This window comes from Ricinus communis, chromosome 2, assembly GCF_019578655.1.
Source record: "Ricinus communis isolate WT05 ecotype wild-type chromosome 2, ASM1957865v1, whole genome shotgun sequence".
Lineage (NCBI taxonomy): Eukaryota > Viridiplantae > Streptophyta > Magnoliopsida > Malpighiales > Euphorbiaceae > Ricinus > Ricinus communis.
In genome coordinates, this window is record NC_063257.1 from 6,207,128 (window position 1) to 6,219,127 (window position 12,000).

The window sequence follows — 12,000 nt, forward strand, 5'->3', positions numbered from 1 at the left end:
TTTCTCTTGTGACCTTTCTGAAACGGTGGAAGCTTCACTAATTCTATAACTCCATTAAATAAAATCTTTAATCCACGTGGAAAAATCTTTAATCCAACGTACTTGACGAAGAGAAAACAGTACCACCAACGGATAGCGAATCCGAAACTGAATCAATTCCCTTTTGCAAAAGAGATGATGGAATCAAAAATAATCAACAACAATGGCTACTAACGGGAAAACCCTAACCCTAGATTCCATCAACAAAAATCAACTATGGACCTTTTCTCATGCAATTGGAAGCCATTGTTACCTCTTCTCCTCTTCGCCTTCCTTTTCGTCTACGAAGCATGGGTCTCCGTTCCTTCCTGCACCGTGGTACCTGCAAGTTCACAACAAAACGACGTTATAGCAGTGAAAAACCCGGGAGAGGATTTGAAAGTAATGATGGTCGCTAATTTGTTACTTTTAGGGTCCAAAGCTAGTTTCTTTGACCAGTATTTTAGAGATTATTACATGTCCAAGTTCTTCAGGGTAATTTATTGTTTTCCGCAAGCTTAGTATTTGATACAATGTCTAAAAGAAATTAATTTTATTATGGGATTTTCAAATATTTGATCTTCTAAATATATTGTTTATGTAACTCCTTGTAGTTGATGTTGCTTACGTTTTTCTTTTTTAAAGCAGAAATCTTTTCACAGTTTGAAGCCCGATATGCTGCTAGTATTGGGAGATCTTTCAGCTAAAGGATTTGAGTTGACAAAAACTAAATGGGTATCTATTTTACATCAGTTTCATGGAATTTTGGGACCATTTCTTGAGCTACCTTTTCATGTTGTTCTTGGTGATAGAGACATTGGGGAATGTAGTAAGCTTGATTCAAGGTCTGTTCATTGGATATCTAGGAGTTTTCCTGGTTTAGATTCATCTGGTTGTGGTGGTTTTGAGATTAGTAATGTTAGTTTTGTTTCACTTAATTCTGTTGCATTGCTTTGTGGAAACAATAAGTTACGGTTTAGTGTTGAAAGGACCATAGAGACAGAGAGTCTAGATCTTAGAATGGAAATGGAAGGCGCATCAAAAGTGATGGATGATTGTGGAAATCTTAGGGAATTGCCTGATAGCTTTAGGTGGAGAGAGAATACAATGTCGTCTGGATCAGGCCCCGTTCTGTTAGTTCATTTCCCCTTACACCGGATAGCAAATGACAGTTGTATGGGAGGCAACGGTTTTGAGAAAGCTACTAGCTCTTTTCTACATGCCTCAAATGCACTAGAGCACAGGTGTGTGTCTCCGTGTTGCATCTTTTTATTATTTTATGAGGTCTTACAGCAGCATTTCTTGTGATCATAGTTCAATGCTCATTGTCAATGCTGGTTAGGTGGGGAGCTAACTGTATGTTATCACCCTCCTATATGCTACAGTTGGGTGCCAAAAGCCAAGTTATGAATTTTCGAATTTAGCCTTTCTTTCTTCAAAGGAATTTAGCCTTTATATGCCTTCTAATTTGTTGTGAATTCTCTGAATGTACTTTATATTGCTGGACGTCTGTTTGCTTAAAGTTATCTCATTCTTTCCTTCAGGGGATTCGCTGGTAGTGGACCCTATGATTTATTGCATACTGTTCCACCAAATTCTACTGATTATATTTTTCAAGCTCTCAGACCAAGGTAATTCCACATTGGACCTTCGTTTGATTTTCTTGCTTGATATCTTTTCTAAGGCGTGTGCTTCTGTGTGGTTTAGTTTTTTTGATTAATGCATTTATATGTCTGGGGATTTATTGTGAAACTTCATGTTTGGTACAGTTCAACTATTACAAATTAGTTTGAGAAAGAGAATGAGCAGTTGATACTATGCTTTTCACTTATAAGTTTGGAGGACATATACCTTGAAGATAATTATATCGAATGATTAATTTAAACCTTCTTCTTTTACTCTTAATTTAACTGGTTCTGATCTTATTTTGCTGCTTAACTCATATATCTGCCTTAGTATGTACTGGATTTTCCTGTTTTCCTGTAAATGCAGTGATTATGACCTGTGCTGATTTTTGCAGGATCATTTTCAGTGCACACAGCTATGAATTTTGTGATCACACTCACTCAGATGGGACACGTGAGGTGACTGTTCCTGCAATGACATGGAAAGCGAGGGATGACCCTGGTTTTGTTATTGCCACTTTCCATGGTGAAGAAAGAGCTGTAAGTGTCAGCTACTGCTCACTTGTTAGAGAATCTCATGTTCTAATAGTGTATACTTGTTTTCTGATTCTCTTACTAACGATGCAGCTTATGGCAAATACACCTCAGCTTAGATGTTTTAGATGATGGGGGAATACCTGTCACTTGTTGTACATTATTCAGGTTGTGAATTTGTATCAGTTACTGTGATAAAGTATTCTTTCTTTATAAATAGTGAAATAGCTTACACTTGTAAAGACTTATCTGACAACCCAGTGATAGTTGAGGAGGATAGAAAGGGGACATTGATTCCCTGAGTCTCTTTACCTATTTCCAGTAGATTGTAGTCTAAACTATGAAAAAGAAAATATCTGATTACATTAATGAGAGAAGGGCTGTTCTCACTGAAGATTTACCAACTGTTTTGTGTAGCTTCATGGAGCAAAATTTTGATCTTAAGTCAAACTATAACGCTTTAATTCAAACTGAATTAGTTAAGTGGTCAGATACACTAATGATTTTAGCATAATTAGCTGAAGGTGGGACTTCAAGGTCCTTTGTTTTGCTTGACAGAGCCCTAACTATGATGTACTTAATTGTTACTGCACCCACAATCGACAATACTTTAATATTGTAACCTTTAGGAAATATGGGAGTCTCTAATATCATAACCTTTAAGACATATTGAAATCTCTTATGCTTTTGTAACATTCAGTGGGCATTGTATCTGTTGACTGCAGTGCAGACCATTGTTATAAACAGAATGTTATTGTTATTTGATATAGAACAATGACCAGAAATTGTTATAAAACAATGATTATGTGTCGCGAGCAAGATTTAGAACTTTACATTGAGTGGGTAAAAGTGCTCTCGAATAGCTCAATTTCATGTACCCCAATTTACTGTCGATTGCTTTATCAATCCATCAGAAGTCAGATCGTATATATTTTTGCTAGCGAGCATTCATTTATTGTTCTTCCCCCACTTTATTCAAATTTAATGCGATCATATACACTTCTGATTTTGCAATCCGAGCTTCGATATGGTTCATGGAGTGTCTCTTTTCAGTATAATTTGAGGTATGCTCAAAACATAAATTATTTTTAGAAGTATGGCAGGTCGTTATTTTGCTTCAAGGAAAAAAGGTCAGCTTGAATTTGACATTGTTTTGCTTAAACATCTGAAATTGGCAATCTATTGATGGAAACCAAATTTATGATAGAACAGGATCCTAATTCATAACCTGATACATCCATTGTATTTAAATTTTTTCATATCAAATAGTTATGTTAATCGGATACTCTTTATCTCCAACAAGCAAGTATTGAGACCCTTCTTCCATCACCATCAAACCATCTTCATTGGCTCTGCTAAGGTGCTCACAAGGGTTTACCTTATATTCAATTTCAGCATTCTCTCCTGCATTAAGTTTTACACTTTGGAATGCAATCAACTTTTTAATTGGCCCTCCACTTCCAGGCTTATCTTGCCTCGCGAAAAGTAATACTGGATGCTTGCCTGTCATCTCGCCCTGATTCTTAACTCTTACAGTAACTGAAAACTTGCTCCTTTCACAGAGTTCTGCCTCTATCTCTGAAATTGTCTTGTAACCGATGGGACTTGAGTTCTCAGCCTTTTGATCAATTGATGACCTCAAAGAGATCTTGTTTTGTGTAACAGAGACAAGCTCATAAGAATAGTTTGAGTAACTTAGACCATAGCCAAATTCAAAAACCTTTTTGCCTTTATAGAACCTGTAAGTGCGGCCAGGATAACCTGAAGATGGTTGAGGCCGCATCCTCATGTCTGTCATCGGTACCTTTGTGAAATCTTGTGGATACCACGTCACTGGTAATCTGCCTCCTGCATTTCAGCATGTCAAGCACCATTAATAAATTGAATATAAGCAAAATGTCTTCTTTTTATTTTCCCACCCCGTCGAGCAAAGAAATGAATCTGAGTATACTGTATAGCATAGTAGAAGTTTACCTGGGTTGTGATTACCAAAGATGATTTCTGCAAGTGCAATTCCTCCAGCTTCGCCTGGATAACCAGCCCACAAAATGCCTCCAATATTGCGATCATATTTGGCAAAAGATATGTCTACTGGTCCTCCACATAGAAGCACCAGAACAACAGGTTTCTTTGCAGCTCGTGCAACACTAATTATTAGCTCTTGCTGCTTCCCTGGGAGCACCAAGTCCACACGATCATGTTCTTCCCTTTCTTGGGTTTGATCTAGTCCCATGACTAACACCACTTGGTCTGCCTCTTTCGCTATCTTTATTGCTTGGTCAATTGCAGCTGAAGAACAAGCCACTGTACTGCAACCTGGGTGATACTTGGTGGTCTTAATGTAATTCTGCAATCCTTGAAATGGTGTAACAGTTTTGCATGGGGGACCTGCATAGTTTCCAACAAGTATGGTTGAATTGTCAGCATTGGGGCCAATAATTGCAAGGGAAGTGGTTTTTGATTTTGAAAGAGGGAGAAGCTGATTAGAGTTCTTTAGCAGAACAATGCCATCTCGAGCTGCTTCAAGGGCTACAGCTTGATGCTCCTGAGAACAAACTTGATCTGCACTAATGTCGCCATAAGGCAGTTTTGTTGGATTGCCATTGAATAATCCTAGCCTCATTCTAATAGAGAAGAGGTTGTGAAGGGCTCTGTCTATTTCAGATTCAGACACTTTCTTCTTTTCGACAGCTGATTTGGTGTAGTTCTTCAAATAATTACCGCAGTTCACATCCATCCCTACAATTTGTTAAACTCTTAAAGGTTAGAAGGCAAGCGAGTACTTCAAAACCTTTTTTTTTTATATGCAGTTATTACTAATTTATTGTAGTTTGTTCATTTAACTTATAAATATGTAGTGAATGGAGAAAGGGTTGAACCATGCCGCTGTACCTGCTTTAAGCACATCTGCAACTGCATCTTCTGGTTCTTTAGCGTACCCCTGATCATCATGGATGATAGATACTGCATCGCAATCAGACGTGATATACCTGATTAATGAAGAAAAAGTAAAAAGAAGCATTCGTGATTATGAAGAAATTGCACGTAATTGTCATTAACCTAATGAATGGTTTAGCTTTGAATGTTACCCGTGGAAATCCCACTGTCCTCTGGCTGTTTTAGTTAAAAGATTGTAATCTGCACAATTTGGGACTCCATTAACTTGATTGTAAGCACACATTATCCCACTTGCTTTCCCTTCTTGAATGCAACTTTGAAATGGAGGCTGATATGTATCAGCCAAGTCCTGTTTCGTGACCTAAACCCAGAAAACATTGCTGGCATTATATTAGCAACGACGTGTTTAGGTAAATCGTTTTGTCTGTATTTAATAGATAGAAAAACACAGAAGCATCACATTCTTTCTTATCTTTCATTGGCATAAGCAACTGCATACGATTTTTAACATGAGTAGTCAACTATCCGTGTTAGAAAACAAGAAGTAAGCACTTCTGCGAAATTCATAAATGAATTAGAAACATATAAAGGTAGACACCAAGACAGGGTCATTCTTATGAATCTAGTTTTCTGTTTGATTAAGCAATTATTTTATTCTAAACCCATCGAGCACTGGGACCAACGAGGAATCTCGCATGTGTATATTTTATATATAGTAATTAAATGAGAGAGAGAGAGAGAGAGAGAGAGAGAGGCGATCGAGACTATTGTCTTGCACTTACTTGAGCATTAAAGATGAACCTGTTAGTGCCATTCCATTTTTCTAAATCATAAGCAGTAAAATGCTTACAGCAAGCCGAAGCTTGAAGTTGCTCTCCAAGAACTCCTCCTTCAAAAGAATCACCTTGAACTCCTCTAACAAAAGACACTGCATATTTCCCTGTAACCATTGGATCTTCTCCAGGTGTTTCTTGCCCTCTTCCCCATCTTGGATCTCTAAATATATTAATGTTTGGTGCCCAAAATGTCATGCCTATGGCTTGTCCAGCATTATATATAGCTCGTGCTTCTTTTCCAGTCACCTTTCATATAATTAAAGATAAAGAGATTATACTGATATAACTATTGATTCTAGATAAAATGTCAAAAAGAAATTGTAAGGACTTACTTGACCAATGCGATACCAAAGTTTGGTATCAAATGAAGCAGCAGTAATAATGACCTGAGGGAAGCTGGTGGCAGACCTAATGGTTCCATTGAAATGGATGCCTTGTCTTTCGCTGACATCAGGCAAGAAAGCTACTCCATGTAATGCTTCAGACCACCACCTATAGGCAGGGACACCAAGCCGGGGAATTGAAGGTGCTGTGTCAACAAGTTGGGAGATTTTCTCATCCAATGTTAGTCTAGATACAAGGTCCTTCGCTCTTTGGCTTATGGGTAGTGAGGTTTGGCAAAAAAGATATGATTTTGTTGATGGGTTAGAATAGTCACAAGAAAATGGAGGCTGAGGAGCCGAGTCTGCAAAGATAAAGATGAGGAAGGAAGTAAGGTGGAATAGGGTTAGAAGAGAGATCTTTCTGAGCTTCATTTTATGAATTTGTTGAGAAGAAATGGATAGAGCTTCTTTAATAGAAGAGACGAATGCAGTGTTTTTCTTTTTACAGGGTCAACAACTTCTTGAAATTACCTTTTTTTTTCTCACTTTTCTTAAAAATCACTTTTGAAAACAATTCTGAATACGAGGGTTAGATCAAGAAAAATAATAAAATAATATCTTCAGCACTAGATGATTTATACAGCCAAGACATTGCTAAAATTTTAAGTGAGGTTTACAGGTCCACCACCATGGTCACTGATGTTGACTAATGCTCAACTCTTGAAAGGTGTGAGGGAGGCTAATCATTTTGTAGGAAAAGACAAGAACTGCCCTTGTTCAGTGTTACCCTTAGAACTATTTCTGGTGCTCTGGATAAATAAACAAGGCATATCTGAGTGAGAAGTAACCATTTCTGTCTTCTGAATATTTTTCAATTCAATTAAAAGTGGTATTACTTGACAATGATTGAATACCTTTTAGAGTTCAGATCCAACAATAAAAGAAATGATTCCATCTATCATCACTGAACCTTCTTCATTTGCTCTGCTGAGATGCAAACTATTGTTTCATTGCTCTGCCATTCCTAAGCTTCTCCTATCTCGCATAAAGCGACACTATGCTTAACCGCATCTTATTTTCTGGGATCTTTTTGGTAGAGAATTGTCTCATAGCTCTAGTTCTTTCTGGTAAATATAATCACCCGTCCCTACTTACTGACATGTACATTACCTCGGCCAAATTTTATGATCTTCTAGGATTTTTTTTAAGACTACATTTTGAAAGTTGAGACAGGTTTCTGGTTGTCCAGAATCTTTTGTCCTTTTCTTCTGTTAACAATAATGTTTACGAAGACGATAGGAACTCAATCGTAAATGCTATTCATGTACTAATTGATACAAGGCAAATGCTGCATGTGTCAACTGAGATCAATACTGAAAAAACCCTCCTTGCGGACGTCAAGTTGTATATAGTTTATCATGATTTGTTGTTGTAAAACAAGAAAACCTCCTTTTACTTCTCATTTCTCAATGCACCGACACTATTCGTATCCGGTATTCCCACAGAAAGCAAAGAGCAAAACTAGAAATTTACTCTTCCTGTTACTATATCAAATTTGTAACAGCTAAAAAAGGTTAACATCTTACATTAAAAATCCTCTTAGTTGAGTCTATCTATCACAGGAATTGAACATCACTAACTCTCAGTTACTCACATATATACCCTGAAAGGAACACGGGCAAGGACGCGAAACAAGTAGACTCTAGAGATCCATAAAACAGATAGACACAGTTGCTTCCAGTGGTAGACATCGCATGCAAGCTTTCTTTCATTTTCTTACTTTGATCTTTGACACCGGGAATCCAGGATTGTGGTACGGTGATAGGCAGTCCTGATGAAGAAAATGTTTGTAACTTATTCAAGGGATTAGAAGGTAAAGAGAATAATAGTGACTCAGGTTGAAGCTGTAATGATAACAAGCAATTAAGCTTACCAATTGTTTGACGTACTAATGCAACATCTCATCTAACTTCTGCCTGTATTGAGCTAATCTCTGCAACAATACAGCATGACCATTAGTGTTATGCAAAGATACTTCAAAAGATAATTTAAGCCAACTAAAAAGTTTACTGCAACAATGTTTCAGTGCTTCCGTCCATACATTTTCTTATGAGGATGAGACACTCATTCTTAAGGATATGCCGTCTATTTGTCTTAATTGGTATACAGACTGACTTGTTTATTTCCAGAAATATTTCATTTCAACCATTTAATACAATCATCTCTTATTAAGTAAAAACAAGCCCATATATATTTTTACCCATAGAATTTCACAAATAAACATCAGGGTTTCTCCCTTTTCAGTGTCATAAAAATTTGAAGGGTATTCCATCAAAGGGCAGAAAAGTGCAATATGCCAAAAATAAATAAAGCCTAGTCATGCTTATATTCATGTCAAATATTATCATGAATGTGCGACAAATTATTAATATATGTATGATAAAAATATTTATTCTTGGCGCAAGGCTAATGGTACTAATTATTTGACATGAAGACAAAAATATCAATGTCACAAGTCCAATAGGAAGGAGCAGATACAGGCCAAAACTTCATCAGAACTAGTAAAATACACCATGAGACATTGGCAAACACTGATCAACTTAACAATCCACACAATAACCAGAAAGTACATACCCTAGTATATGCATAGACCCCAGCCTCAGTTGGTGCTGCAGGGCTTCCCCTCCTAATAAACCTGCCCTCTTTGAAAATGTAAAGCATAGGTATTCCGGTTGATAGTTCTAAACTTATGACCTGTCAGAAAAAGAAATTGAAAAGTAGGTTCATATGTGATAAAGAAAAAGAAGAGAAAACTATAAAAGATGGTAATTTTGCAATATCAAATAGCCAATCACCTCTTGGGAGGTTAATTTGTCCAGATACATAATAATGGACCTCAACGAGTTCCCATGGGCAGCAATCATCACATTCTTCCCAGAAAGAAGCTGGGGTTCAATCTGCAGTTCAGTACTTTCACAGTCAGAAACTAATGAATGGCGTACAGTCTCTTGAATTTTCAAATGTAAAACGCCTATAGAAAGCAAACAAACTATGATAAAACTAGGTAACAGTAAGCACAATCATGCATGACCTGATCTTTAAAATAAGCAACAGCTCTTTCAGCGCACATTTCCAAACTCTCACCGTTTGGTGGAGGTATGTCATAACTTCTCCTCCACTCGTGAACTTTTTCTTTTCCAAATCTGTCTGCTGTTTCCTGCTTATTCAGACCTTGCAATTCCCCGTACCTATAGAGAAGACCAATTTATAAGTCAGCAATAAAAATTAAAAGCAAGCAGCATGATTACAGGCAAAAGGGTAAAAGTGGAAACATATACATTCTTTCATTTAATTGCCAAGCTGTTATAACTGGAATGGATTGCTTTAATGTGTCATCACTAAAGATTTGACTCCATGCCCTTGCCTGCTCACTCTCATTGTGCATAACTATTGGCACCTGTAGCCAGTTAAATAACAGGTTAGCAAATAAAGCAGATATTGGATCTAAATTGCTCAGGGGCATCAAAATCTCAATTGTTGGATACAGTTCAGATAGCATGAATTGCTGTTCCTGCGTATATGTGCTTTAAATGTGCTAGGGTAACTATAAATATTGTAGCAATAACCAGTAAATGGCTACATAATCAATAGAAACATTATTAGCTTCCATAATCAGAATCTCATACATTAAATTTTGGTTTCCTATCAACTAACGAGACATTTCCAAAGTTACCTTTCTACGACGATGCTGGGTCATGGCGAGCATAGCAGTCATTTGTGCGCGAATCAGGGCTGATGTATATATCATGTCGACAGGTATGTTACTGATTCTCTTACCAGCTTCAATTGCCTCTTCCACACCCTTCTTTGTTAATGGAACATCAACACAACCCGTGAACAGGTTCTTCTCGTTCCATAATGATTCACCATGCCTAATCAGTATTAGAGCTGCCTCGCCTGAATGGATTACCATACAGCAATTAGAAGATTTCACATAAATGGCCATTTTCTTCTATCAGCTCATGAGATTCCAGACGGTGATGTATGTCAAAAGGACTAATGGAAAAATTGACATGATAGGATATATTTTGCCAAATTTATATAGAGACATCCTTTTTAGAAATGATTTGACACTAATGTCTACTTGAATAGCTGGATATAAAATGTGGATTATAATAAAGCTGGCTTACTTGATTTATTTTTAATTTCGTTTGTGCTGCCATTTGAGGGGGTTGAAACAGGATCAACTACTGAAGTTTGAGAAGCTGAGGCTTGAACAACATGAAAATTCCTCTTAGCAGAGCAAAATTCCCCCTTTCTTGACATTGACAATCCCATATCAACCTTAGAACATTTTGAAATCAACTTCACAGAAATATTCTGAAACTCCTGATTAAATCCAGAGTTATGGAGATGTTGATGGGATTGAAGAGTCCCTATTGATTGGTGAAACACAGCACTGGCCATTCTGAAAATTCAACAACATCAAAAGAAAAAGTGTAAGACCCCAAACTATACAGATGGGTTTCTTTCATTTAACAAGCAATATACCTACTTTAATAACTCTAAAGCTACAATATGTTAGGTTGGCCTCAAAGAGGATTACTAAACAGAATATAGCATATTCCCTTCTCAAGGTAAAAATTGAAAACAAAGAAATTAAGAACAAACATCAAAGTGAGGCCACGGAAACAAGCTCATATTCATTTTCCTAGCTAAAAGCTTTTTATCACAAATCAAAACAGCACCAGTCTTAAACATAGATCTATATTTGAAAATTGCTGCCACATACACAAACGAGCAGAGTCCCAAAGATCATAAATTTGCACATAAAAATAAGGACAGCTATTAATATTACAAGCCCAAAAGGAAACATTAGAGAAACAAACCTTAAAGAAAAAGAAAACAGCAACCCAGAAATGAAAAACAGTAAGAGTGAAAGAAACGCAAGAAAATACGCAATCTTCAACACAGAAGAGAAAATGGGTATAAGAATCTAACCTGGTTATATAGGCAGTATGCGGAGAAAACGAGGAATCAGAAAAGAAAATGCAAGAAATGAGAGAGAGAGAGTGTTGATTACAAGAAAAGTTGACGGAGAAGATGACGGTGATGGCAAAGCAAACAAAAATACTGAAATGCAGGACTAATAAGTTATACGTTCATTTCAATGGACAAAGAAATGGAAGATGAATAGGTGAAGTTAGATGGCTGTGTGAAATGTGAGGAATCATGCAAATATAGAAGACACCGAAGAAAAGAGAGAGGGCAGTTGTCTTTTAGATGCGAATGAGAAGATCACAATGTTATATAACATTTGACATGTTTCCTTTTCTTTTACCAGTTTGCGACAGACATAAATATTGCTACGCGACTTGGCGTTTTTCTTTTTGGAAATTTCCTTTTTTCTCTTTTTCTTTTTCTTTGTTGTTCTCTGATGCAATTTTTCTTCTCTTTTCTTTCTCTAGAAATAGTTTCTATTTAAGAAACAAAAGAAAAAAAGAATCAAACAATTCTCTAGAATTAGAAATAGTTGCTAAGATTGATCTGAAGAGTATCAAATTGATTATCTTTTTACAAATTGAAAAGATGTGATATTTGGTTATTTTTTTTATCTTTCTATCTGATAATTAGCTGATTGGTAATTTAGTAATTTCCAAGTTTTTTTAGTTTTATTAAAGTTCTTTTCTGGCTTTGACAATTCACGATCTTCCCTCATTTTTATAGCTTTCTTTTTTGACATTGAGCTAACCATTTCCTTTTCAC

The 12,000-nt window shown here is 36.5% G+C and overlaps 3 protein-coding genes across 4 annotated transcripts; 1 reads left to right on the plus strand and 2 right to left on the minus strand.

The window, feature by feature from the left end:
• The first annotated feature begins 25 nt into the window (after nucleotides 1-25).
• LOC8269580 (metallophosphoesterase 1) lies at nucleotides 26-2,571 on the plus strand. 2 transcript variants are annotated; one of them, XM_002535114.4, is made up of 5 exons: nucleotides 27-513; nucleotides 667-1,262; nucleotides 1,563-1,649; nucleotides 2,039-2,183; nucleotides 2,271-2,571. In XM_002535114.4, the coding sequence occupies exons 1-5, from the start codon at nucleotides 256-258 to the stop codon at nucleotides 2,307-2,309; spliced, it is 1,125 nt and encodes a 374-aa protein (XP_002535160.2). In that variant the 5' UTR covers nucleotides 27-255; the 3' UTR covers nucleotides 2,310-2,571. The 2 variants fall into 2 exon arrangements, with proteins under 2 accessions (XP_015584140.2, XP_002535160.2); XM_015728654.3 differs by having other exon boundaries at nucleotides 26-513; nucleotides 2,039-2,571.
• Nucleotides 2,572-3,328: 757 nt separating this feature from the next.
• Nucleotides 3,329-6,893, minus strand: LOC8269581 (probable beta-D-xylosidase 7). The gene is made up of 6 exons (XM_048370662.1): nucleotides 6,244-6,893; nucleotides 5,858-6,157; nucleotides 5,267-5,436; nucleotides 5,070-5,167; nucleotides 4,152-4,916; nucleotides 3,329-4,025 (listed from the first exon to the last, which is right to left on the minus strand). Exons 1-6 carry the CDS (start codon nucleotides 6,664-6,666, stop codon nucleotides 3,439-3,441), a joined length of 2,343 nt encoding a protein of 780 aa, XP_048226619.1. The 5' UTR covers nucleotides 6,667-6,893; the 3' UTR covers nucleotides 3,329-3,438.
• Nucleotides 6,894-7,656: 763 nt separating this feature from the next.
• Nucleotides 7,657-11,687, minus strand: LOC8263037 (2,3-bisphosphoglycerate-dependent phosphoglycerate mutase 1). The gene is made up of 9 exons (XM_002513840.4): nucleotides 11,236-11,687; nucleotides 10,425-10,702; nucleotides 9,968-10,191; nucleotides 9,573-9,691; nucleotides 9,326-9,482; nucleotides 9,090-9,191; nucleotides 8,869-8,988; nucleotides 8,168-8,227; nucleotides 7,657-8,065 (listed from the first exon to the last, which is right to left on the minus strand). Exons 2-8 carry the CDS (start codon nucleotides 10,699-10,701, stop codon nucleotides 8,183-8,185), a joined length of 1,044 nt encoding a protein of 347 aa, XP_002513886.2. The 5' UTR covers nucleotide 10,702; nucleotides 11,236-11,687; the 3' UTR covers nucleotides 7,657-8,065; nucleotides 8,168-8,182.
• Nucleotides 11,688-12,000: the final 313 nt, after the last annotated feature.